Source organism: Penicillium diatomitis, assembly GCF_028827545.1.
Source record: "Penicillium diatomitis strain IBT 30728 chromosome Unknown utg000001l_segment0_segment0, whole genome shotgun sequence".
NCBI lineage: Eukaryota > Fungi > Ascomycota > Eurotiomycetes > Eurotiales > Aspergillaceae > Penicillium > Penicillium diatomitis.
In genome coordinates, this window is record NW_026623173.1 from 1,130,517 (window position 1) to 1,155,301 (window position 24,785).

The window sequence follows — 24,785 nt, forward strand, 5'->3', positions numbered from 1 at the left end:
TCCCACAGAGTAAGAACGCCCTACATTCAATGAAACCAAGATCTAGAAACCGGCAAACTCCTTGTCAACCTCTTCAAAGTGGTCAAACACACCTTTGAAGAGTTTGACACCCAGACCCGGATCCAAGCTTCCCGTGGTAGCACGAATACTGTGCATGCTAAGTTGCGGAATACCGCAATCAATCGCACGCATGCCGATCTGCGCACTCGTCATGGGTCCAATAGTACCGCCACTACGGGAGTCGTTGCGAATCTGGAAGAGCTGCAACGTGGAACCACAGCGGGCGGCGACCCTCTTCAGGATGCTGTGGCTGACACTGTCGGTAGTCATGTGACCGTTGGAGTCGGTGGAAACGGTGACACCCACGTTCAGCCGAGGAGCGTGATTCTCAAGGTATACGTGAAGGAAGTTGGGGTTGACTGCGTGGATGACATCGGAGGATACCAGGAAGCTGTTGGCGGCTGTCTGGGACACCAGATTGGGTCCGTACTTGCCGTCGGCAAAGGCTTCGGTGATGCGCTCCATGACGCTTCCCATAAAGTTTGAGCGAGCACCCTGGCGCAGCAGACTACCGATTTCCTCGTCGTCAAACATGCCGACCATCTTGACAATCCCGGGGGAGGTCTCATCGCTCGAGGCCAATAGCGCCTCGTGGGCGGCATAGCAGCAAAGTTTGTCGTCGATACGACCCGCAAAAATCATGTCCTTGTCCAGACCTCCGAGACGGGCCGGTTGCGTATCGAAGAGCTCGAGCTCCCAATCGATGATGTTGCTGTAATCGGTAACACCGAGCTCCTTGGAGATGACTCTGACAAGTTTCTCGGGTTGTGTCGCAGCAAAAGACCCGGGCTTGATATCGCTCGACGTAGCCGTTGATGTCTCGAAGAGGTCTGAATTGTCCACACCAATCACCGGGACCATGTTGGTCTCGAGGTTGAATGGTCCGTTGGCCGGGGCGCCAAAGTGAGGAGCCAAGGTTGGGATTCGCGCAATCGGCCAGTCCAGCTTCACCAGCTTCGACTCGACCTTGCTGGTGGCAGGATCACGGACGATTACACGACCACCGATACCCAAGTCACGGTCCCACCAGGTTGGTCCAAGGCCGCCAGCGTATGGGGCCACTGCCAGCTGCTTGAAGCCGGCCTTTGTGGGCAGCTTGGAGACAGGCTTGAGCTTGGCGGTCAGGGCATCCACGTGCCCTGCGACGATGGCCATGCCATTGCCGCTCTTGTAATCCTTGCCGATATTGAACGCCAATAGTGCGCTGCCGTTACGAGTCACGTAGAACTTGCCGCCGCGCTTGAGATCCGAGGTCCACACCGCCCGTTCGGACAATTGCTTGTATCCATGCTTTTCCAGATCTTGGGAGAAGGACTGGACGGCATGGAAGATGGTGGGATTGTCGGTCATGAAATCGCAGTACGGTTTGGAATAGTCCTCAGGCCGAACGGGGGCATCGGTTGCTGTCATAGCCGCAGTCGGCCGTGCCGCTGCTGGAGCGGGACGAACTTCAACGGATTCCGGCAGTTGTGCGGAGATCTGCGAGGCCCATGGGCGCTCGAGTCCGACTGGATGTCTTCTGGTCATGGTAGAGTTGTATGCGACGATGCTGATTCCACGCCGGACGGATGTCTGGAGGACAAGATCAAAGTCGTGGAGGACGGAGGAGCGTGGTGAGCTGCGGTGTCCGGAGCTCCGTCGGATCGTGAGGGGAAGCGGAGGCTGGCGATGCCCCTTGCTTATCGCTCCACTTTGACTCCTCTTGGCAGTCGAAGCTGCGAGGCCGACTGCAGCCAGGCGCGATAAGGGCCCAGCTGCATTCTAGCTGCCTCGGTCGGACGGAGGCGCTTGTCGTGAGTCGAGACTCGAGAGAGCATCAACATTGATTTCTGAAAATTGCCCCTCTCGGCCTAGCCCACTGAGAAGACCAAGTTGACCCGACGGTGACAAATTCGACTTTGACCGCAAAAGGCGGCCTCTTCGAGCCGGATAATGCGCTTTGTGCCGCTTGCCCCTCCCCTCTTTGGTGTTCCCCCGCACTTAGGAAGCTTTCATCATGTTCAGCTTAAACCAAATCGCGCAATCCATCCATGGATTGATTATTGAGTGAGGCGACCAAGAGGGTTACAAATACCGGAGCTGGGCCTCAGCTAAGATTTGCGTACAAGGTATCTTCTTGCGACACGTCCGGCAGGGGCGGGCACTGCGAATGATTCATAACGTACGTGGGATTTCGTTGCATGATTCAGGTTCCACTAGGCTCTCAACAGCCCCGCTGGGACTGGCAGTGATTTGGTTGTTGATGTGACTGTGCAACTATGTATGACTAAACGTCTGAGGTGGGACTGGAAGGGCGATCGAAAAGTCGTGCAGGTTAACATCGTCCACTTCTTCACTCGATCGGGCGATCCAACGGCTTGGCCGTTGGAACCCCGAAACGGGTCGTCCCCAGACAGAGTCAAATCCCGAAAGCCAGGTCTCACAAAGCTTGCCTAAGAACTTCAAAGCGGGATGTTGATTGCTTGACTGGAGATAGCCTCACATGGTTGGCGGTTGGAAGTGGAGAAGCAGCTCTGCAGAGGAAGAATCAAGCGTCCGTCGGTCTGTTTCATTGGGTTTCGCTGGGGGATGGACAGCCGTTGCATCCCGACCTCAGGGTGATGTCAGTGGCCAGTGCCTGTCTAAAACCTGGTTCGATATAGCCTCAAGCTTGAACGGCAGTGTGCCAGCTTATGTTATCCCGCAATGACGCGGAAACGGGTAATGTGCCGTAAAGAGCCTTGGCGACTTACAACGTGAACAAATACATAAAACAGCGCCCGACGAAGGCCGACTCTTTTTGGATGCGATTCTATCTCAAGACAGCTCTGGACTCTTGATCCGAACGGAAGTTTATTCAGACATCTCAAAATGGCAGTGTCGCAGGCTGCAAACCTGGTGGAGAAGATCATCGGACATGGTGACAATGCCGAGATCACCACGGACGTGAGCAACTACAACAACGAACATGGCATGGAGACTGGTCCTACCATCAAAGCCACCACCTGGCAAGGCAAGAATAAGGTCACCCTTGGTAAGAAACTCGTCTCAGTCACAAGGACCATCGACAAAGGATTATTCGAGGATAATGTTCAGGGCTAATGCTCGCCTCAGTCGACATGCCCAAGCCAAGAGTCGTGGATGCGGGCGACGTGGTTATCAAGGTGACTGGAAGCACCATCTGTGGCAGTGACCTCCACTTGTACCATGGTAAGGCCAAGAACCTTGTTGTTGCAATGCCCGATCCACGATCCAGAGCGGCTAATGGTCATCTTTGGCGTCTCTGCAGGAGTGATTCCTCAGCTTCAAAAGGGCGATGTCCTGGGCCACGAGTGTTGTGGTGTGGTCGAATTGACCGGCCCCGAAGTCACCAAGGTCAAGGCCGGGGATCGAGTGGTGGTGTCTTTCCCCATTGCCTGCGGTCATTGCAGGAATTGCAACCGGGAGCTTTACTCCCAGTGTGAGAACACCAACCAGAACACCATCAGTAACGTCATGTATGGCAATCGTACTGCCGGTATGCTTCTTCTCGCCCGAGCTCTTCATCTCCCAGCATTAGCCGCATTGCTAACAATGGGATCAGGCATGTTCGGATACTCGCACTTTACTGGAGGCTTCGCTGGCGGCCAAGCCGAATACCTTCGTGTTCCCAACGGCAACGTCAACCTGCTCCCTATCCCAGAGGATGTGCCCGATGAGAAGGCACTCTTCTTGTCAGATGTGATTGCCACTTCCTGGCACTGTGTGGTTGACACGGGTGTCAAGGAGGGTGATGTCGTCGCCGTTTGGGGTGCTGGCCCCATCGGTCAGATGGTTACCGAATTCAGCTTCTACCATGGTGCCAGCCGGGTGATTCTCATTGACGGCGGTGACGGTGCCTGGCGATTGGACTATGTGAAGAGAAAGGTGCCAAAGGTCGAGACCATTGATTTCACCAAGCTTGCCAAGGGCGAGTCCGTAACCTCGCAGCTGAAGAAGATGACAGAGGGAGGCCCCGACGTGTGTCTGGAGTGTGCCGCCGGAGAGTATGCTAAAGGTTGGGCTCACTACTTTGAGCTCATGCTCGGCATGGAGACGGATAGCTCCGAAATCGTGAACGAGATGATCACCTCGGTGCGAGCCTTTGGTCGCATCGGTGTGACTGGAGTTTATGCTGGATTTGTGAGTTTTCCTTCGAGCTGTGCAGGCCTTGATGGCTGGTCAACAACTTCCCTCTCAAATAGATCATCTGCTAATTACTGCTACGTGTTGCCGTTGCTAGACCAATCACTTCAACATCGGCGCACTGATGGAGACAGGTGTCCGCTTCATCGGAAATGGACAGGCTCCAGTTCAAAAGTACTGGAAAGACCTCATGAAGCTCATTCAAGAGGGCAAGATCAACCCCATGGACATGGTGTCTCACCGCATGCGTCTTGAAGATATGGAACAAGTGTATGAGGCCTTCAACAGACGCGACGAGGGCATGCAGAAAGTCTTTATTCAAACGAAGCACTCGGCTCCTCCTTCGGCCGATTCGCCCGCTCTTACAAAGTTTTGAGTCCTACCATGGAGGCCCGGGTCCCGGGTCATATGAATGAAGGGCTTTCGCATTGAGCCTAACCATGCTCCACCCGAAAGTAAAGTTGTGGATCAAGAAGGGAGTTGATGTGACTTTGGCACGGTGATGAATAGACGATATGATGATTAATATGTACATGAATAATTCTATCAGACTGCTCATGAAGAAGTCAAATTTTCCCTGCTTCCACGCAAAAGCGTTCACTTCCTCGAAACCGGGGCGAGTGACGTTGAGAGACTGTTATCCCACGCTCGGTTGACTCCTGAGGATTCAGTGTAAAGACAGATACATTGAGAGCATTCCAAGACCACTCGAAAGTCTGTAGCATATTTGAAAGCCGAAGATCGGCAGGCAGTCTGAAAGCCCCGCTCCAACATACCTGCATTAAACTCGTCGATGATGTGCTCGTGGCCCCCGGCCAATTAGGGAGGGAAAATCTTCGAGAGGACTTTCCTGCTGTGGATTCTCTTCTATACTCTGTAGTACTGATCCTTCTGAGATCCATACACAAATACTCATTTTCTGGTGACCAATTCTCTCGATTGCAACTCTTTGATAACCGGACCCTCCGAACGCTGTTTGAATGTGTGCGAAAATTGATCGTGGCCACACCAAGGAGCGAGATCGTCATCAACGAAAGCAGCGCTCTCGGCGCGGAAATTCTCACCGAAACCCCTCTCACCACATTTCCACGGTTCCGTCCAGCAGAAAGTGAGGTGGAGCAAGTACCTTCCTCCTCCCTAACATATCACTGATTGATAAGAATCAGACGCAGCCTGGTGGGGACTGAGGGATGAGGAACTTAGGAAGGATCCAGTCTGGAGCAGCAAGCAGCGCAGGCCAATAACGTCGGTACACCGCAGGGCGTAGAGAGGTTTAGCATGCCAAGAAGGATCGATGGATTGACAGTCGCCAAGGGCGGCGTTGAAATTTGACTCATACTAAGTCATCAGTGCAACCCATTTCTGCCTCGTCATCGTAACTCACGTTGAGGGGTTTGTGGCTTTGTGCAGCTCGGAGCCATGGCCCATGACCAGTCCACGTCAACGTGGGTCGCTTCTCGTCAAATTGGCCAAATCAGCCACTAGCGCCATCTGATAAGATCACAGCGTCACAGCGCCTCGGGCTGAAAATTGAGCATGAGGGCTGCGGTCGGAAGGAGATCGTATAAAAGATCTGCAGGAAGACGTTTCGTTGACCACGCAAAAAATTACTCATTCTCTCGTAAATATGAAGTTCATGCTCAGGTCTACTCTGATCACTTATCTCGTGCTTTATTGTGACATTGTGACGACCTCCAGGTTGGGTCCGACGGCGTCGAGAATTTCGGCCACGTAGCCGAGGTAGTCCCAAGGCACGGACAGGGCTGTGATTTCTTGACAACGGGTCCCGAACGCTGTTCCACTGTTGCAGTTCCTGAAAATTGGAAGACTGGAAGTAGAGGGCAGAGAATCAGTAGGCCGTTGGGCTTCGTGTATCATTGAGTCTTGATGTTTTTCATGACACAGAGCTTGATCCAGATACCCCTGGGCATAGGTATCCAAAGGATCGGCTTTTTATTCTCGGCAAGGTGTAACACCAGGTGAATGCATTTGATGTCATGATATACAGAAATTAGAAGGACCTTCGTCGTCCGATTTTCCGGGCTTGAAAAAGATACTCATTGATCGAAATGAGCCAAATAATGACCATCTCTCCACCCCAAGCCAGGACAACGAATGATTTTTCGCTCACACAGCGTGTTTACGGTGGTGACTGATTCCTGGCCCACCGGGCCCAGCACTCGACCGATAGGACCACAATTTCCGCGGTGCTGCCGCATCCGAGACCGGGCCTGGAGGACCAGAGATCATGTGAGTGGACAATCTAATCAGATCATCGGCACTTCGCGTTTGACGGCCACTTCCTCGTTTCGCCCCGATCTCTCGATCCCCCGTCTACCCGAATCCTCAGATCCGGATTTTAATTTTCGCCCGCCCTTCTTTCTCTGAGTGAATCCATTCCTCCCAGACAGATTCGCCTCTCTGCTTCTTCCTATTCTTGGATTCTTCCATTACTTCCAGCAAGGTTGCAGAGCCCTTTGTCTGTACTACGCCTCGCTTATTGTCTCGTATGATCGCACTTCCGCTCTCCCGACCGACAGCGTCCATCGTGCGTACTCCTTGAGCCGACGCCCAATTACCACCTACCCTCGGCCTTCTTTTGCCTCCCCCATTCCGCCTCACAATCGCACCGTGAACATTCTTGCTGATCAAGTTGCAAGCCCTTGAACCCAGTCTGAAATCACCATGGCCACGACAGGCGTGTCTCCCACGCCTGCGCCCACGCTCGCTCCCGGGCCATCTTTAGCCCCCGCCATAGCTGTCCGCCCGTCCGTAGCTCCCTCACCCGGCCCTGGAACTCCAGGCTCCATCACCTCCAAAGAATGGGTCATTCCTCCTCGCCCTAAACCTGGCCGTAAGCCCGCTACGGATACTCCGCCAACTAAGCGCAAGGCCCAGAACCGCGCTGCACAGCGCGCATTTCGAGAGCGACGGGCCGCTCGGGTTCAGGAACTGGAGGAGCAGATCAAGGAGATTGAAGATGGCCACGAAGCTCGTGTCGCTGCCTTGACAGAGCAAATGAGCAACCTGTCAAGAGAGATGGAACAAGCTCGGGAGGAGGTGAAATGGTGGCGCGACCGATGTCATGCTCTTGAGAAGGAGGTCTCGATCGAGCGTAACGCAAAGGAGGCCTTGACCAAAGAACTTCGTTCCTCAGCACCAACGTCAGTTACAAGACCATCACCTGCAGCCATGCCAGACTCTGTGCCGCTTCCACCTCGCAAACGTCCTTCCACCCGCTCGCCTCGCATGGAGACTGCGATCCAAACGAATCAGGAACAAGCCAGAGCAGAGGACCTGGACAACGTTCCCTTGGGTTGTAACAGTTGCTCGACTACGCACTGCCAGTGCATTGAAGATGCATTTGGCATGCCAATTGACACGCACGAGTCGATTCGTGCTAGAAATTCGCCCCACGGGGTCGGCAGTCCGGCCGGCCATATGTCAGATCCAGAGATCAAGCCTGATCCGGAAGAGATGGAGATAGACTTCACGTCGCGCTTTGCATCTGCACCAACTCAGTCGAGTTCTCACACCGAGAATGAAGTTTCATCGCCTCCAGTCGATCCCTGTGGTTTCTGTCAGGATGGTACTCCGTGCATATGCGCCGAGATGGCCGCCCAGGAGCAACAGCGGCTGCAAACACAGTTACGAGGGCCTCGACAAGACTCATTTGGCAACAACCGTCTTCCACCTATGCAGTCCATTTCTCAGTTCACCCCTCCCCCTTCTGAGAGTGATGTGCGCTCCGAGGTCACTCTCCCGCCCATCAGTCAGGCGACAAACCCCTGCATTAATGGGCCCGGCACTTGTGCCCAGTGTCAGGCTGACCCAAGGAGTACCCTGTTCTGCAAGACGCTGGCTGCCTCGCGATCAGCCAGCAGTAGCCCTTCTGCCGGAGGAGGATGCTGTGGTGGCAAAGGTGCTGATGGCGGATGCTGCATGTCGCGAAACGCGCCGTCCTCATCAACGACACGAAACCCTCTCTTGCCCACCAAGGGTGTGGCAACAAAGCCTTCAATCCCTAGTCCACTCACTCTGAGCTGTGCTGACGCCTTTACAACACTCTCTCGCCACCCCAACTTCAATCAGGCCAGTGACGAAATCTCGAGCTGGCTTCCCAAATTGCACACTCTTCCTAATCCACGGGACCTGGCTCTTGCCGAAGGGCACGGGAATCGACCCGCGATGGAAGTCGAGGCGGCCAGCGTGATGGGGGTTCTCCGCTACTTTGACCGGCGATTTGCTAATAATTGAGCTCTCCCCGAGCCGCTCGATTGCCATTGTTTCAATCATCTCCCCTCATGACTGCCCAAGAGTCTTATGTTGAGTGATCATGCTCCTTTCCCCTCTGCTTCTTCTTCCGTTAGCTTCCTTCGCTTCCTTGATACCCGTCTCATGATTTCTTATTGTATCACTACGCGCATTTCCTGCCGCTCATAGAGCCTGCTCTGTGTCTTATGATCCTATTCCCGTTGACTTGAGTCGGAATTTGAGGATTGTTGCGCATTCCCATATTAAAAGCTTGATGATTTCCTCCTTACAACTTCTTTGATGCCGAGTTTGGCTCATACTACGATCGGTCATGTTTTCAATGAATGAAATCCCGCTGCAGCCAGTCGGAATAGTTGTGTTTCGCACCTTGTACATAATTAGCGATTGTCATATTACGACTTCTCAACTCCACTCTCCACAATGGTCTTGTCCGAAGTATTGCTTACACTGGATGGCTATGAGATATGATTTGATATTGAGGTAATTGTCGTGATATGAAAGTCAAGGCAAGGTTTCATTCACGATTTCTAAGCCATACAGACAAAGCGAATTGGTGAAGCCGGTAATGAGTAGAATTATATCATTGGATCTGAGTGAGATCTGAGTGAGGTGAAATTAGTCCATGTTTCAGGACACTATGTAAGAAGTTGCGTTTTATACAGCTTGCGTCCTGAGGGTCACCGAGGCCAATCGTACATCGTCGGGGCAAAGTAGACAACACTAATCGTTCGCCTTGAAATGAGTGCAAGGAGGCAAACATGTTTGCAGGACACACCCGTCGAAACTGCACTCAATTGGACATCTGGCCCCTCAATGGACTCTCAATCATCCCGTGGATTCCTCCTTTCTGGTACTAGTCATGATGGCAGGCGGCTGGTCTAGGAAGAGACATTCATATTAGAAAGTCTAGAATCGCCCGCCGCTAGTCTGGCTCGATCCTCCAAGCATCGCGGCTTCTTCATCGCTTCCTGCAGCGAACCCCCCGAGTAGACTGGCTCCCCAGATACCAGCAATGCCCCACATTCCCACGCGCCAGCCGCGATACAGGCCCTTGATACCCTGTCCTTGTCGGCGTTTCCCTGTATGCTGCTGGGTAGTGCCCTTACCGACGGCGAGACGAGCACGCTCAGCGTCGGAGAGCGTGGAACTGACACCTTCCTCTTGAACGATGTGCCACATAGTACCCACGACGCCACGGTAGGTGCGTGGTGTGGGCACAATGGTCTCCACATCCGTGGCATCGATGGAGGCAGCATCCAAGCTGCCTCCAGCGGATTTCTGACGCAGGCTGAGAGAGGTGTAGCTTGCGATCTGAGCACGGCGCAGGACTGTCTCAAGCGGGAACCGTACGGCGAGCTCGAGACCAGAGGTCAGGAAGCTGAAGAGATTCCACATGGACGGGTTGAGAAGAGGGTCGATGGACAGATAGGATTTGAGGAAGAGTGGAGCTGATGTCGTGATAAAGTTGGGCAAACTGGAGTGGAGAATAGTGATGGGGACGAGATGAGGGGGAATAGTACAGTTGGGAGTTGGAAGCTGACGAATGGCATGAATTAGAGAGCGCGGACCATGGATCGCAGGAGTGAGCATCAGGAAAGTGCGCGCTGTATCGATAGGTGAGAGCAGAATCGCCGAGAGTGAAGAGGAGATAAAGGAGAGAATGAGGGTGGCAAGGGGTGATGGTGCTGTTAGAATATCGGCGGCCATGGAGGACGCGATATCCTCCTCTGGGAATCCCACAATGGCCGAGAGAAGGCTGCGGATGAATGTATTGAGCGTTGGCAGCAGCAAGGAGTAGATGAAGGTGGCGTTAGATGCCTTCCATGGGGAGCTAGGGCCGCTGGTTGACCATAATTGCGACAGGACGTCCATGAGGGAGTCCGGATTGCGAAGGGTCAGGGCATATTTAGGTAAAGCTGTTGCTGCTTCTGGTCGCACGTAGCCGCTGCGATCTGTAATTTGATGATGCCGACTCCTTCGCGATCGTGATGTAGCCGAGGACGGCGTGGCCGGCGCGGCGGATGTGAAATAGACACTCTCATCTCCAGAGGACTCATTATCCTGGATGTATAAGGCATGTCAGCAACCACAAACCCCCTTCTAGTAGAATCGGAAGTCATCTCACCGATTCATATGCGTTGTCCTCTGTGCCGGATGTTTTCTTCCGTTGCTCTGACGACTCTATTGAGTCTGGAACCACATACACCTGGAGGATGGTTTTGGCAACATCGAACGGTTGCGCCGTCAGGACCTTTGTGTAGCGGACCAGCGCGCGATTCAAGGCATCCCGAACCCAGTCTGAGACCGACGGGGAAGAGTCCAAGTAATCCGAATAGTCAATATCCGGAATCAAGTCGCGCGCTGTACTTCCAAACACTTGGGCCGACGAGGACGACGTCACCTCGGTAGTGACATTCGAGACAGTGGGCGATAAGCCCGACTGGGGAATATAGTATGGCCGTAAAGGATTGATACCTTCACGTGTCGCCATCGTGAAGAGACGAAAGGTGATTAGTTGAGATTCGACCGACGGTCGGTGTCAGAGTCAAAAGAAAGCTTTGTGAAGCTTGGGGATCATCGGAGAAAGGTCGAAGAGTCCGGTGAATTTTTGGGACGTCAAAGGCGGTCCGGGCGGAGGCTGCGACCCGCCCTGCATTACTTACTCACCCACGGCGATTGAGCGGACTCAGTCACGAGTGAACTTCCGCTCTGCTTTCCACTTTGGCTTTTTGTGGACGTGGAGAAGAAGACCTTTGTCATTTTCCTTTCCCGTTGACTGGCTATTGGATCGGCCGCTGCCCACTTCTTTTGCTCCGAGATATCTCTTCTCCGTCTCGGTCGCCGACAACACAACCTCTTCTCTTCTTCTGACTATCTGTCACCGGCGGGAAATTGTCCTACTACACCATGGCCATCTGTCGCCAATTCGGTCTACAACTACGCCGCACGGCGCGCAAGGTCAACACCGGGAATGTATACCTTGCTCAGCCTCGGAGATTCATCAGCCACTCAACCGGTCTGCGCAAAATCGGAGAGACATCTACGCTCCGTCGATCCTCGGTCGGGTCAGGGAAAGACTTCAGTTCGGAGTTGCGAACGTGGAAATTGTCCCAGCGGGCGTTCTCTGCGACGACGCATGCTGCCCACGGGCATATCACGCCGCCAAAGCCTGGCGAGGAGTGAGTCAACTTTGGCCGAACCTGCGGCGCAAGTAGGTCAAACTAACATCGCGATCACAGGATCAATGTCACATTCATTGACAAAGATGGTACCAAGGTGGAGTTGCAAGTATCTGAGGGCGACAATCTGTTGGACATTGCTCAAGCCAACGATCTTGAGATGGAGGGTATGTTCCAGTTCGGATGACTAGAGTTGAGCATGACAAGTGGCTAAATTATGGGTCCAGGGGCATGCGGCGGCTCTTGCGCCTGTTCAACCTGCCATGTGATTGTGGAGGATCCGGACATGTTCGACAAGATGGAGGAACCTTCAGATGATGAAAACGATATGCTAGACTTGGCATTTGGTCTGACCGAGACCTCGCGACTAGGCTGCCAAGTGATTATGAGCAAAGACCTGGACGGCCTGGTCGTGCGTTTGCCTTCAATGACTCGGAATCTCCAGGCCAGCGATTTCCAGTCCAAGTGAGATTGTGCCATAAGGCCGGGGGTCGAGTAGGCTGTGGCTCCACTGACCCCGTGTGTTGTATTGAGAGCGGGTGCATCTCCCTCTCTCTTATAGAGACTTGGATCTGGAATCCACCAGGATGTGTGACTTCGGCGATCTTTCGAGACAAAAAAACTCCCCCCTGTACTTTTAGATTTATAAACCGAGAGAACCACGGTCATGTTGATGTACAAGAGATTTCATGGACAGGAAAGCAGCAAAGAAAGTATCCAGAGAATACATGAAGAAGATCTCCCAACGCCGTAAAGATGCCATGGGTAGTAGTAATCGTAGACACTCTTAAGACTCCATTTTCACGCCTCCTCAATGTTCAATGGCTTGCCCTTTTTGCCGTTAATCAATTCCAGGAACCCTTGCTTGCTGACCTCGTTGACGGCCTTCTCACGTTCGCCCATGCCAACGGTACCTTTCTTGCGCTCCTCCCGTGCAGCCTCCTCGCCTCGCACTTGGGCGGCTCGCACGGCGTTGAACAGCTTAACCACACCACGCTGGGCTGTCTTGCGCAAACGTTTTTCCTCCTCTCCAACCTGTCCTGTCAACCCTCGTTCAATACCCATCACATCACGAACACGGCCGCGGTCCAGTTCCTCCTTCTTTTCGGCACGAAGTTTGGCGCGAGCGGCCTTGTCGAGTTTTTCGTTTTCCCACTCATTGCTCGTTTGCGCGGCCTGTCTGCTACGCGAGAGGACGGGATCGGCGCGCGCGGAGGCGGGGAGCTTGGTGGACAGAATTTTGGAGATAGAGGTAGAGAAGGCCGTGGGATCATTTCGCTTGGGGACAGTGCGGCGCTTGCCGACTGTCGTGGACTGGTCGCCATCGGAGTCGCCCTCCTCATCTTCAGCGTCGGAGGCTGAGGCGGCGAGATCTTCGTCGTCAAATTCGTCATCATCCATTTCATCGTCCTCATCCTCGTCTGCGTCTGCGTCTGCCTTTGTAGCGTCGTCGGCAGCAGGTTTTTGCTTCACTTGCTTGACTGACGCAGCGACCTTCACAGTCTCCTTTTTGGGCGCCTTAACAACCGTTTTCTTGGTAACTGAGACACCTCCCTCATCTTCGTCGTCAGAGTCGGCCAAACTGACGGGCTTAAAGTCGCCCTGGTCGTCCTCCTGCTCATCTTCGGAACTGCTGTGGTACTCGCGCTGCTTGCGGAATTTTTTGGGCCGGGTGGTTTTGCCTTGCATGCCATCCTGGACTTTGCGCTTCTTGGAGTATGACCCGACCATGGCGAATAGATGGAGACGGGACTTCACAAAAGTTGAAATCGAGTATCGAGTTGGAAAGCAGCGTGCCGTGTAGCCTCTATCGTCTCGAAGACAGTCAACTTTTTTTTGGGGCGGTGAGAGCCTCCCGCTCTCCGATTGGAACTCCGCATTGCCTCCTTGGCCTTTCGCCTGTCGCCCCTCCACCTCCAGCTGTGGCTCTTCGTTTTGGGAATCCCCACGTTTACCACTTTGAATTCAACAAATCTTTCGAACCCATCGCATATCCACCATGGTTCTTCAGGATCTCGGGCGGCGTATCAACTCCGCCGTCAATGACTTGACAAGGTCGAACAATCTCGATGAGAAGGTATGTTGAGCTGATCGCGGTTTCAGAGGTGTCGAGTGTTAACCGCATAAGCTAATTCAACACAGGCCTTCGATGACATGCTGAAGGAGATCTGCGCTGCCCTCCTCTCCGCTGATGTGAATGTCCGACTTGTACAAACCCTCCGAAAGTCCATCAAATCCAGCGTCAACTTCTCCTCCCTGCCCGCTGCTGTCAACAAGAAGCGGTTGATCCAAAAGACCGTCTTCGACGAGCTGGTCGCATTAGTCGATCCTCATGCGCAGCCTTTCCGCCCCAAGAAGGGCCGCTCGAATGTGATCATGTTCGTTGGTCTTCAAGGTGCGGGTAAGACAACAACATGTACCAAGCTGGCTCGTCATTACCAAACTCGTGGATTCAAGACTGCCTTGGTTTGTGCGGATACTTTCCGGGCTGGTGCCTTTGATCAGTTGAAGCAGAACGCGACCAAGGCGAAAATCCCATACTATGGTAGTCTGACTCAGACCGATCCCGCTGTTGTGGCTGCCGAGGGTGTCGCCAAATTCAAGAAGGAGCGTTTTGATATCATCATCGTGGATACTAGCGGTCGCCATCGCCAGGAGGAGGAGCTGTTCACGGAAATGACTCAAATCCAGGAGGCCGTGACCCCGGATCAAACCATTCTTGTCCTTGATGGCACTATCGGTCAGGCTGCCGAGTCTCAGTCTGCAGCTTTCAAGGCCACTGCCAATTTCGGTGCCATCATCATCACCAAGACCGACGGTAATGCCGCTGGCGGTGGTGCTATCTCCGCAGTTGCCGCGACACACACTCCCATCATCTTCCTTGGTACAGGTGAGCACCTGATGGACCTCGAGCGATTCGAACCACGCTCGTTTGTTCAGAAGCTGCTTGGTATGGGCGATGTGGCGAGTCTTGTCGAGCACGTTCAGGCCATCACCAAGGATTCGAGCTCAGCCAAGGAGACCTACAAGCACATCGCTGAGGGCATCTACACGATTCGCGATTTCCGCGAGAATATCACCTCTATCATGAAGATGGGTCCTCTATCCAAGCTTTCTGGCATGATTCCCGGCCTGTCCAACCTTACCCAGGGTCTCGATGATGAGGACGGTTCCATGAAGCTTCGCCGCATGGTCTACATCTTTGACAGCATGACTGCCAAGGAACTGGACAGCGACGGTAAGATGTTCGTTGAGCAGCCCAGCCGGATGGTTCGCATCGCGCATGGCAGTGGCACGACTGTTCGCGAAGTCGAGGATCTGCTTTCTCAGCACCGCATGATGGCCGGCATGGCCAAGCGGGTTGGTGGTCAGAAGAAGCAGATGCAACAAGCGCAGAAGATGCTCAAGGGTGGCAACAACCAGCAACAGCTCGCTGCCATGCAGAAGCGGATGGCCGCCATGGGAGGAGCCGGCGGCATGGGTGGAATGGGCGGTATGCCCGGCATGGGCGATATGGCCAAGATGATGCAGATGATGGGTGGGGGTGGTCAGGGCGGAGGCGGCATGCCTGGTCTCGGGGGCATGGACTTGCAAAGTATGATGAGCCAAATGGGTGGTTTGATGGGAGGACTTGGCGGCATGGGTGGTATGGGCGGAGGTGGCGGCGGTGGTGGACGAGGCCGCGGACGGTAGAAGATGATTCTCTTCTTTCTCCCTGGGACCCTTCCACTGTACATCTCATACCCGTTGACGGCTTATTGACTTTGCATTTTGGTGGCGTTTTTGGTGTTTTGGATTCCCATGTCTCGAAGCGGTGATGAGGAATTTACCTTGCAGAGCCTGTCTTTGGTGACGCTCATTACAATTGAAGATTACCACGAATATGCACATATCCTCTCGCGGTACATCTCTGGAAATTTCAAAAGCCAGCATAAAATCAGGCTGCGTAGGTTCAACGAAATTCCGGGGTCTGCTTTGCGCGGAAAAGTCTCGATTTCTGTATCTAATGATAGGTTCCTTTCTGAAGCAGGGTGGTAAGGACAGCAATGGTCCCCATTATGCTGTTGAATTCAGGGAGCATTATTTGCAATTGTCTAGCGACCTCGATTTTTGTTGACTCTATTCCAATTCACGACATCACAGAGAAGCTTTATGGTAAATATCAGAAGCCCAGTCCACCCCCTGTCTCACCAGCCCCTCCAAACGGCCAACAACCTTTTTCACCACAATGTCCCAGCTTTCCCTGGAAATTTTGTCCTCCAGTACCCGCCCCCGTGGCAAGTGGGTATTGTCACCCAGACCACTGGTCGTGGCACCGGTGGCAGTATCACGATCCAGCGGGATACTTAGACGGTACTTCCAAACAACATCTCCATCCACATACAGCGAGTACGTCAAGATCGAGCTTCGGACAGGCACTGGTGCTGCAGCGTCAGGGTCAGCCTCGTCGACGCCATCGGCGATCTCGATAAGTCCGAATTTGCTGTTCCCATCAGGTACGTATTTCACAGAGACGTCCTCATCGTCAGTCTGATAATACGAGCGAATGGGGAGATAGAACATGCTCAGTGGGCCTACACTAAACTCGTGAAGGCCCAAGCCTGCTGTATCGGGCTGCAGTTGTGAAGGAGCAAGGTTGAGCACTGGATCCGGGAATCTTGTGGCGCCGAACTCGTGGCGATCTCCGCTTAGAAGGACAATGCGGACGTTGAGTTCGCGTTCAGCACGCCACATGGCTTCGAACACGGTCTGGCGCTCATCAAGGAAGCCGCCCCATGTATCTGTTGTGCCAACGTGCCAATTCTTAGTAAAGGGCACGCTAGAACTGATAATCTTCCAGCGTACACCCTCCGGTTCAGGAGTCGATAGGTACGTCAAAAGTGACTGAAGCTGGGCGGAACCGAGAATGGTCGAGTTGGGCTTTGAGGGCTCTGAACGATACGTGCGGGTATCGAGCATGAAAAAGGAGGCCGGCCCGTTGACAAAGGAAAAGTAGGTGACTTCTTCTGGATTCGCAAATGACCTCTCTGGAATGGGGGGGTTCGCGGCAACGTGATAATGCTGGAAGGGGTCTGCAGCCTCTGGATATGGTGCCGTCCTGTTTCCACGCGACCAGTCATTTTCAATTTCGTGATCGTCGAGGGTATGGATCCATGGGAGATCGATGGCTGGGCCGTCGGCAGAAGATGCACTCCACGAAGGTGAAGCGTAAATGCGGCGATACTCGCTGCGGTAATGATCCATGGAGGAGCCAAAGCGGAACGGCACATCAATATAGACGAAATCGCCCAAGAAGAGCATAAAGGCCGGTCGCAAGATCAGAGGCAGCTTGGCGACTGCATCCGTCATCGACTCTATCCCCGGGACCCTCAGAGGATGTGAAAGGATATTGTATGGGAAATTGGGCTTGATACAGCTGGAAGTCACGAATGAGAGTCTATTTGCCTGTGGGGAACCAGGCTGTGGCGCTGTCGTAAAGCTTCCGGTCTTGTTGTTCGACAATCGATATCTGTACTGAGTAGAAGGCTTTAACCCCTTGAGTGTTACTGTCGCGGTAAAATCGGTGCTGTTGTCGACTTTGTACACTGTTCCCTCCTCTACCCATTTCAGAGGAGTCAGCAGCGACACCTCTTGATATGACACCACTATAGGCAATTGACTTTGGTCAGATTCCCGAAAGAGCAGATTCGCACTAGTTGGTGAGACGTGACCAATTCGGGAGAATGACACTTCGGCGCTTGGATAGATCGTCAAACCCCGGATCAAGAAGTCGAGGGTCAGTAATGCCACGGCGATATTGAAGAGGGCCGTCACTAAGGATAACCGGGGTGAGCGCGTCGATGGCAGCCCCGTCAACACAGTCTTTAACATGGAATCTTCATTTCCTTGGTAAAGGGAGTCCGAATGTTTCTCTGTGAGAGAATCAGTCTCTGTGCATCAAGAGCTCGGTTCATCAAGGGACTTACTCGACTTTCTATCGGCACTCCTATCCCGACCATTTGAAGCCCGAGGTGGAAGCTGATTTTGTCGGAGTGACCAGAACGAAGTGAGATACACGACCAGGGAAGTGAAGATCATTGGCACAAAGTGATGCCCCGGTATCTGGGCAAGTTAGCATGAACGACACGGCCTGATGGGAAATCATTCTCACCCATCTCAGAAAGATGAAGCCGCAGAGACGGATCGCGGTCGAGCTGACAGCCGTGACCAGACGGGGAAGAGATGCCATGGTTGACACAGTAAGGTACTTCAAGGGCGCATCGAGATAAGCAATTGGAAGACCCAAATTTAGGGCAACCTCGATAGGAGCTTTGACGCCACTACTCTGGCGAGATAATGGAAGATTACACACGGAACCCGTGATCTGCCCAGAATCCAGCCGGGGCAATCAATTTGGTCGGCTGTCTGGATCCTGATGACGTTATTCAAAGCCAAGCTCCCTCGGCCTCGGCCATCTCCACACCAACAGAGAGGGAGTACCACTATCCACATCACTACTCGACAACTTGGATTTCAAGTAAGTCTGCAAAACAGAAATCGATTGCTGTCGGCCCCCTTCGGGGTAAAAATAGGGTAAATAATCACCGGGGCAATACTCTGCTACGCCAGATAACATATGCAATTTGAATGAAGGTAAGTCCACCAATTCGCAGGATCAACAGATTGAAGTGCAATGAATCAAAACCACAGTCGCCCAACCCACGCTCAAGGCTTCGAGCAGCTGCTGGGTCAACCAACTTAATTGACCAGTCTCCAACGCTCAGCGGCAGACTAATTAATCGTAATCGTTAACGGGAACCACGCATAGAATTGCCCCACTGCCCAGAAATGAGCATGTTATGAGCCTCAGACAGGACATGATCCAAGCCCAGAGTCAGTGTCATCTCGGTGGCCCAGAGCCATGGCTTCTCACGCCCACCAGGCATCGCATTGAAGTATTCCCATCCCATCACGCCGCCAAAGGTAGGAAATCTCTGAATCAGTATAGACAGAACTTCAGTGATCTTCTCTCGAGGCACGTATCCCTGTGAGCCATTTGCGGGATTTGTCAAGAGACCATAAACCACCCGCTCCGGTTGCCAGCCCAGGGCGACCACAGCGATATACATGCCCGGGTTGTCGGCAGGGCCCCATCCATTATAGAACTGGGCATTGTACCAGTCGATCTTGGCGGAGCGAGCCTCCTCGAGCTCTCGATAATTGAAACCGGAGAGATTTCCAACATTCAGAAGAGCCGCAGCCACGGGGGCAAGAGAGATGATAAAGGCATGGCCCATATCCAACTTCAATCGATCAATAAGTCGAATGATACCACTGAGAGACATTTCCTCTTCCACATCCAGGTCAAGGCCCTCGAGTCCATATTGTCGCACAGTAGCCAGAAGCGGAGTGTAGTACTGCTCAAATTGGTCCTGAGTGCCGTCTAGGCGACGAAAAGATCCCTGAGCAGCTCCTCCCAGCATGCCCATGATTCTAACTCCGCCGGCTTTCATGAGAGGAACCTCGTGCCATAGGGGGTGAAACTTGGGGCTATCAAAGGGATCATCGTTGAGTGTGATGTTCCCAGGCCCCTCATTGAGATGGATGGCGGCCAGAATGACATGGGTGACGCCTGTAGGATTGGTCAAAAGCGGAAGCATCGACACATATTGACCGTCGCCAGGAATCAGGGTCTGATGATACAGAATCACCCGACGACGGCTGCGCTCTGGGAGAGGAGGCATTTCGGAATTGTATTCTCAAGGTACAATTTTCGAGTTGAATCACGTTTGACACTCGAGCGATTCTGCAGAGGTTGTTTGGAAAATACAAATGAGGACTCATATGTCGTTGTAGTAGTCTCTTCACGTTCACTCCTTGCTGTGCGAAAGCGTGAGATGAAATCAGTATGTGCAGATGGTGAGGGCACTCTCGTCTTCTCAAATCATCCGTTCAGATTCAACATCACTTGCAATGTGTCTCTTCAGGATCGGAGATTGTGTGAGATGAAAGAATTAAAGATAGAACGACTTGATCTGCGGATTGTTGATGTGGTCTCGTCAATAGGATCCCCACCAAGTGCGGACTAAACCCACCTCGGCGCTGACTATGCGATCCGATGGACTGCGAGGAAGTACTAACAGTCAGAGGTCATGAGTCTGTGCACAAGTGGCGATTCAATTTCACCAATTGTGGTGTGAGGGACCGAATGCTCCTATGGGAGGTACCAGATCACATTGAGTGAGTAGAAGTATTTCCAAGTACTTGAGTCAATTTAGCTCGTGACTGACTACGCTCACTGATATGGGATGTTTAGCAGTCACCTTCCGAAAACTTACTAACATAGTAAGTTCAGTTAGTTAGTTAACTAACTTAGCCCAGTTCGGCGGTTGACTAAGCAGCAGTAGCCCGCCCGCAGTACGGTTAACTTTAGTTTTCACAGGTTGGACTACTACCTGTTACCAATTCACTGCGTTGATGGGTCACATGGCTGGCCTGGATCGACTGGAAGAACCCATTCTTTCTCTGAAAAGAGATCTATGCCTGCCAAGAATCCTTTGGGAAAATTGCAATGCCATCCACGGTTCAGAGCAACACAGTCAAGTTAAGGCCTACAGGAACGAGATCCCGGCTAGCGGCAAAACTGCTTGAAAGTTGACAGCATGTGCGCAAGCATCCATGGACTCCTTCGCCAAGGAGAAATTGAACAGGAGAAGGCACTTGAGTGACATTCAAACATATTGTGTTCTTGATTGGACACAGCGGCCGTGTTGTGTCCAAGGTCTACTCCCGTCCCTACCATAAGTAGGGATCTCTTGGATGAGATGACCGAAGCGGCGACAGACGCATGATTGAGTATAAATGGAACAAATCTCACTGCAAGGAGCACCACTCTAAAAATTGATATATTTGGGGATAGCAGAACTATTGTTTAGCATGATCAGGCCAACTCTTTCCCAGGCGCCGTCTTTCAAGGTGCGATGCTTCACTGTCTCGCTTCATCATATGGTGGTCACTGCGCCACCACCGAAACATCCCAATCCCAGTAATTTTGCGAATAGGTCACGGGAAGAAATGTCCAAGATAGGCCATCGAGGAGGCAAAAAAAGTGGCAAAGCTCGAGGCGTCGGCGGTTTCCATGATATGGATCCTGAGAAGCAGGTAGGCCAGCCCGACTCGGTGGGTCAATCCTACTATATCGAAAGACCGGCCATCAGAGATCTAGCGACTAAAGTATGGAACAGCATGCCATAGCATCTCGAGGCGGACGAGCGGCGAGGAAAGTTGCAGAGCAGTCATCAGAGGCTCTAGGTCAGTCACAAAGCTCAGGTGCACAGAAACATCAGTCTGGTAGACGCTCGCATGAGCCTCCGATTATTGCACCAACGTTTGAAGAATGGCAGACCTGATGGGAGGAATCGCGCGTTTACTTGGAACATTGAGAACTTGCGGGCTATCAAATATGAGTACCACAGGGAGAAATAGGCCGAGAAAATAAAGCACAGCTCAAGGGCTGTTGTAATCAGAATGACTCAGTATCAAGTTATCAACAACATCGAGGAGTTGTTCTATTTTTGTTGTTATTCCTATTCTCGCTCGTCCCAAAGTAGACAGGAGTAAACATTGATGCCTCAGGCCGTTACTACATGCCCGCAATCTACCCATTCGCAATTTCGCGACATTCTCAAAGCCAGTTCACAAGACCTGTATTGTTATTGTCTCACCGTCCTATGGGCATTCTAGAGAGGCCATATTGCGACTTGAAGGCTACGCGATCCCACCGAGGGCCGATACAACGCTACATGTCTAATTAAACAAAGGTCTTCCGCATCGCAGCGAACATTCCATAACGCGCCGGCCATCATGGCCAACTCGGGCTATACATCGCCGTTTCCAACCTCGCACGATACCATCGGACAATCGACACTTGCTACACCACTATTCATGCCTTCATCTCCTCCACGACAATCATCTCGCCCCCTGACTCAGGCGCCGCGATCTCCACAATCACCGCAGTCAGCACACTCACCTCCATCGCCGCGATCTCCTCGGTCTCCTCAATCTCCTCATTCTCCTGAATCTCCCCAGTCCAATCTATCTCCTCCTTATTCACGGTCGCCGCGATCGCCGCTGTCATCTCTGCGCTCCCCACCGCGACCTGAAAGCCCGGTCTCTGAGAAATTTGATCCTCATGAAGACGAAGAGGACGACGAGGAGGATCGGCTGCGCGAGGACAACCACGAACGTGGGAGCGATCGCGAATCGGACCACGAGGAACATCTGCAGGATTTTTCTCGCCCATCGACCCCCGGAACTCTGAATGGACTAGGTCTTGATGCGCGTCTCGCCAATTACAGCGTTGACTTCAGCGCATTCCCCAGCAGCAAGTTCCTTGACGATCGAGATGGGCCACTTCTTCCGGAACTCGAGGATGAAGACGATGCCAGAGACAAGTTGTCGGACGTTGGTGGCCCCGAAGACTTCACTGCGAACATGGAGCGATACCTGTTGGGAGAGGGTATGTCCAGCGCCAGGCGAAGCCGCTTCAGCGATCACGACCCATTACCCGAGCCGAAATCGCGGTTCAATGGCGTGGCAGGCCGGCAAACAGCGGTCGACGACGATGCGGACGCGGGTGAGATCAGTGAGTTTGGTCCGCCTGTCGACATGTCCACTCCGTCGCACCTTCTTCATCGAACAAGCGCACTCCCGCGCGACTCCACTCAGCTCGAAGATATTGAAGAGGACCCCCAGGATGAAGTCTCGGCAATGGCATCCCCATCTGAGCGAAAGGTGTCAATGGCCTCGGATCATTCGACCGAGCATTTGGAAGAGCGTCTGCAGCAGCGTATTGCTGAGCTTGAGGAAGAAATCGAGAATCGTGACGACCAAATATACAAAAACCGGACGCGTGTCAAGGAAGCCGCGTCCGCAATGGATCAAGTCCGCCACCTGCAGGCTGAGCTACAACTCAAGAATGAGCAATTGAGCGAGCTTGCGACGAAGACAGAAAACGAAGCAAAGCTTCAGGCGCGAGTTGACGCCCTAGAGCGAGAGAAAGAACAGCGCGAGAAGCTTTCACAACAAACCACTTCCAATCAATCTGACTTCAGCGCCGTCGAGCAGCAGCTTCGAGACATGCAAAGACAGCTACAAGACAAGGATTCTCCGTCGGCACTGGACGCCGAGCGGCTCGAGACCATTGCACATCTAAGGCAGCAATTGCAGTTGACCCAAGATCAAGTGCGGAAGCGCGATGAAAGTCTTGAAGAGACGATGAATAAGCTGAAGGAAGTGACGAAGGCGAAGGAGGCTCAACTACACGAGAAGAATGCCGAGATTGACAGACTCAAGGGCGAGATTGATGAACAAGCCCTCGAAAACGAGAAATTGGAGAATGAGCTTGAGCGCGTCAACAAAGGCTACGAGGCACTGGAAGATCGGTTGACTGCGCTCGAAGTCAAGAGCGCCCCTCTTGAAGAGAGGAATCACTCGCTCGAGGCGGATCTGACCCGAGCACAGTCACAGGTCGAAGCACAAGAGAGTGCTCTGAAGGCAGTCGCAGCAGATTTACCCATTGGCAGCCGCAACACTTATAGTGAGATCTTGGATCTGATCAAAGATCTGGGTGGCGAGGATCCGCCACCACGAAGAGTCTCTTCCCCCAGAGGCAAGATCTGTGAAGCAGATGATTTGACTGTGCAGGAAATGCGCGAGGAAATTTCGCGTCTTCGCCAAGAGCTGGAGACTACTAGCGCCTCTCAACGGGCTGCTGAAATGGAGGCAAGCCATGTGAAAGAGCAACTTGCAGAGACACAAGATCTAGTCAAGACAATTGAAAACGAAAACTCACGCTTGACTAGTCGAGTTGAGGAGCTGGTCTCTCACCTCACTCAATCTCAGCAGGAGTTGACACGCACGCAAAAAGAGCACGACGAGGCACTTGAAAGCGTTGCTCGTTTGCAAGAGGCCGCACTGGACCAGCCTCCAAGCCCACCCCCATCACCTCCAAAAACGCAAGATATGAGACAATCCGAAGCGCAATACGCTGCACGTGTGGCGGACCTTGAGGCAGCCCATCAGGCTCAGATGCGAAGTCTGCAGACCGTGCACTCCACTGCCGTTTCCACGCTTCGCTCCTCACACGCTGAATCCATGCGTAAGATTCGCAGTCTCTTGTCCGCGGCCGAGCAGCGAGAAGCCGAGCTACGCACCGAGCTTACCACCATTCGCACGACCCTGAATTTGCAAGAGGCTTCATTACGCAAGAGCTTCAAGTCAGAAATTCGACGCCTCGAAGCTGTAATTGCTGCTAAGGACGAGACCTCGGTGGCCATAGACGAGCGCATTGCGTTGTCAGTAGACAAACGCGAGCGCGAATGGGAGCGTCGCGTAGACTTGCTGCTCAGAGAACGCGATCGCATGGCCAAGGCCTTGATGATGTCTTGGGGAGAGAACGAACTGGGCAAAGGCCCTGGTTCTTTCGCCGGTACCAAGGGGCACCGTCGGCGAGAGGGAGGAGATGTGGTAGATACCAAGGAAGGGCAGGCCTACAAGTACTTGAAGCGCTGAACTTTGTTGTGAAACCACGCTCGACATGGATCGAGGCGCGAAGAAGCCTCAAATGAGTTTTCATGGGCTCAACTAGCGTTTGACACGATCAGAGTGTTTGAGTTCTTGCCGTCAGCCGATATGACCGTGTTATTGAATACAAATCTCGTCCGAAATTTCTTCCAGCCCAGGCTTAGAATTTATGGAGAGAAATGCCTAGAGAAATTAAACATCAAATTACCTTCTCTGTAATTGTCCATGTCGTGACGCGACAGACAGAATCACAGAAGGACTCGCTTTCTCCATCTACAGGGGGTTTCGACAATACAGGTGACATGCAAACATTAAGAGCTCGTTGGAAGGCCTTGAGTTCTTCACACGTGGTGGGCCTGACCTTGGAGCACGCACTTAGTGGTGGGTTGATGATGGTTAAGAGTTTACGGGCCCGAATCTTCAAGACCGTATGCGACATCGATTATCTATTGTAAGAGTACGGAACATGTAAGGCTAAGTTTTAAACGAAGTAACGACATCTCCAGGTGCTTTCTGAAGTTCTGCGAGAGAACGAAAGATGCAATTGAAGGATGCCACCGAAGT

The 24,785-nt window shown here is 52.8% G+C and overlaps 11 protein-coding genes across 11 annotated transcripts; 6 read left to right on the forward strand and 5 right to left on the reverse strand.

The window, feature by feature from the left end:
- Positions 1-42: 42 nt before the first annotated feature.
- N7539_000333 (M18 family aminopeptidase) lies at positions 43-1,587 on the reverse strand (the record flags this gene model as incomplete). The annotated part of the gene is made up of 1 exon (XM_056929937.1): positions 43-1,587. One exon carries the CDS (start codon positions 1,585-1,587, stop codon positions 43-45), a length of 1,545 nt encoding a protein of 514 aa, XP_056794230.1.
- Positions 1,588-2,910: 1,323 nt separating this feature from the next.
- N7539_000334 (zinc-dependent alcohol dehydrogenase) lies at positions 2,911-4,579 on the forward strand (the record flags this gene model as incomplete). The annotated part of the gene is made up of 5 exons (XM_056929938.1): positions 2,911-3,073; positions 3,154-3,249; positions 3,296-3,556; positions 3,623-4,200; positions 4,301-4,579. 5 exons carry the CDS (start codon positions 2,911-2,913, stop codon positions 4,577-4,579), a joined length of 1,377 nt encoding a protein of 458 aa, XP_056794231.1.
- A 2,309-nt stretch (positions 4,580-6,888) lies between these two features.
- Positions 6,889-8,460, forward strand: hapX (bZIP transcription factor HapX; the record flags this gene model as incomplete). Its single annotated transcript, XM_056929939.1, has 1 exon — positions 6,889-8,460. The coding sequence occupies one exon, from the start codon at positions 6,889-6,891 to the stop codon at positions 8,458-8,460; it is 1,572 nt and encodes a 523-aa protein (XP_056794232.1).
- Positions 8,461-9,384: 924 nt separating this feature from the next.
- On the reverse strand, positions 9,385-10,969 carry N7539_000336 (mitofusin complex protein UGO1; the record flags this gene model as incomplete). The annotated part of the gene is made up of 2 exons (XM_056929940.1): positions 9,385-10,539; positions 10,604-10,969. The coding sequence occupies 2 exons, from the start codon at positions 10,967-10,969 to the stop codon at positions 9,385-9,387; spliced, it is 1,521 nt and encodes a 506-aa protein (XP_056794233.1).
- Positions 10,970-11,385: 416 nt separating this feature from the next.
- On the forward strand, positions 11,386-12,126 carry N7539_000337 (ferredoxin family 2Fe-2S iron-sulfur cluster binding protein; the record flags this gene model as incomplete). The annotated part of the gene is made up of 3 exons (XM_056929941.1): positions 11,386-11,657; positions 11,718-11,824; positions 11,885-12,126. 3 exons carry the CDS (start codon positions 11,386-11,388, stop codon positions 12,124-12,126), a joined length of 621 nt encoding a protein of 206 aa, XP_056794234.1.
- Positions 12,127-12,458: 332 nt separating this feature from the next.
- Positions 12,459-13,388, reverse strand: N7539_000338 (rRNA-processing protein RRP15; the record flags this gene model as incomplete). The annotated part of the gene is made up of 1 exon (XM_056929942.1): positions 12,459-13,388. One exon carries the CDS (start codon positions 13,386-13,388, stop codon positions 12,459-12,461), a length of 930 nt encoding a protein of 309 aa, XP_056794235.1.
- A 268-nt stretch (positions 13,389-13,656) lies between these two features.
- On the forward strand, positions 13,657-15,350 carry N7539_000339 (RNA-binding signal recognition particle subunit SRP54; the record flags this gene model as incomplete). The annotated part of the gene is made up of 2 exons (XM_056929943.1): positions 13,657-13,734; positions 13,800-15,350. The coding sequence occupies 2 exons, from the start codon at positions 13,657-13,659 to the stop codon at positions 15,348-15,350; spliced, it is 1,629 nt and encodes a 542-aa protein (XP_056794236.1).
- Positions 15,351-15,794: 444 nt separating this feature from the next.
- Positions 15,795-17,886, reverse strand: N7539_000340 (alkaline phosphatase family protein; the record flags this gene model as incomplete). The annotated part of the gene is made up of 3 exons (XM_056929944.1): positions 15,795-17,569; positions 17,624-17,759; positions 17,809-17,886. 3 exons carry the CDS (start codon positions 17,884-17,886, stop codon positions 15,795-15,797), a joined length of 1,989 nt encoding a protein of 662 aa, XP_056794237.1.
- Positions 17,887-18,445: 559 nt separating this feature from the next.
- On the reverse strand, positions 18,446-19,381 carry N7539_000341 (putative class III chitinase; the record flags this gene model as incomplete). Its single annotated transcript, XM_056929945.1, has 1 exon — positions 18,446-19,381. One exon carries the CDS (start codon positions 19,379-19,381, stop codon positions 18,446-18,448), a length of 936 nt encoding a protein of 311 aa, XP_056794238.1.
- A 1,192-nt stretch (positions 19,382-20,573) lies between these two features.
- N7539_000342 (uncharacterized protein) lies at positions 20,574-21,046 on the forward strand (the record flags this gene model as incomplete). Its single annotated transcript, XM_056929946.1, is given in 2 exon segments — positions 20,574-20,870; positions 20,882-21,046. The coding sequence occupies 2 exon segments, from the start codon at positions 20,574-20,576 to the stop codon at positions 21,044-21,046; spliced, it is 462 nt and encodes a 153-aa protein (XP_056794239.1).
- Positions 21,047-21,500: 454 nt separating this feature from the next.
- N7539_000343 (putative spindle pole body associated protein SnaD) lies at positions 21,501-24,209 on the forward strand (the record flags this gene model as incomplete). The annotated part of the gene is made up of 1 exon (XM_056929947.1): positions 21,501-24,209. One exon carries the CDS (start codon positions 21,501-21,503, stop codon positions 24,207-24,209), a length of 2,709 nt encoding a protein of 902 aa, XP_056794240.1.
- Between the last annotated feature and the right edge of the window lie 576 nt (positions 24,210-24,785).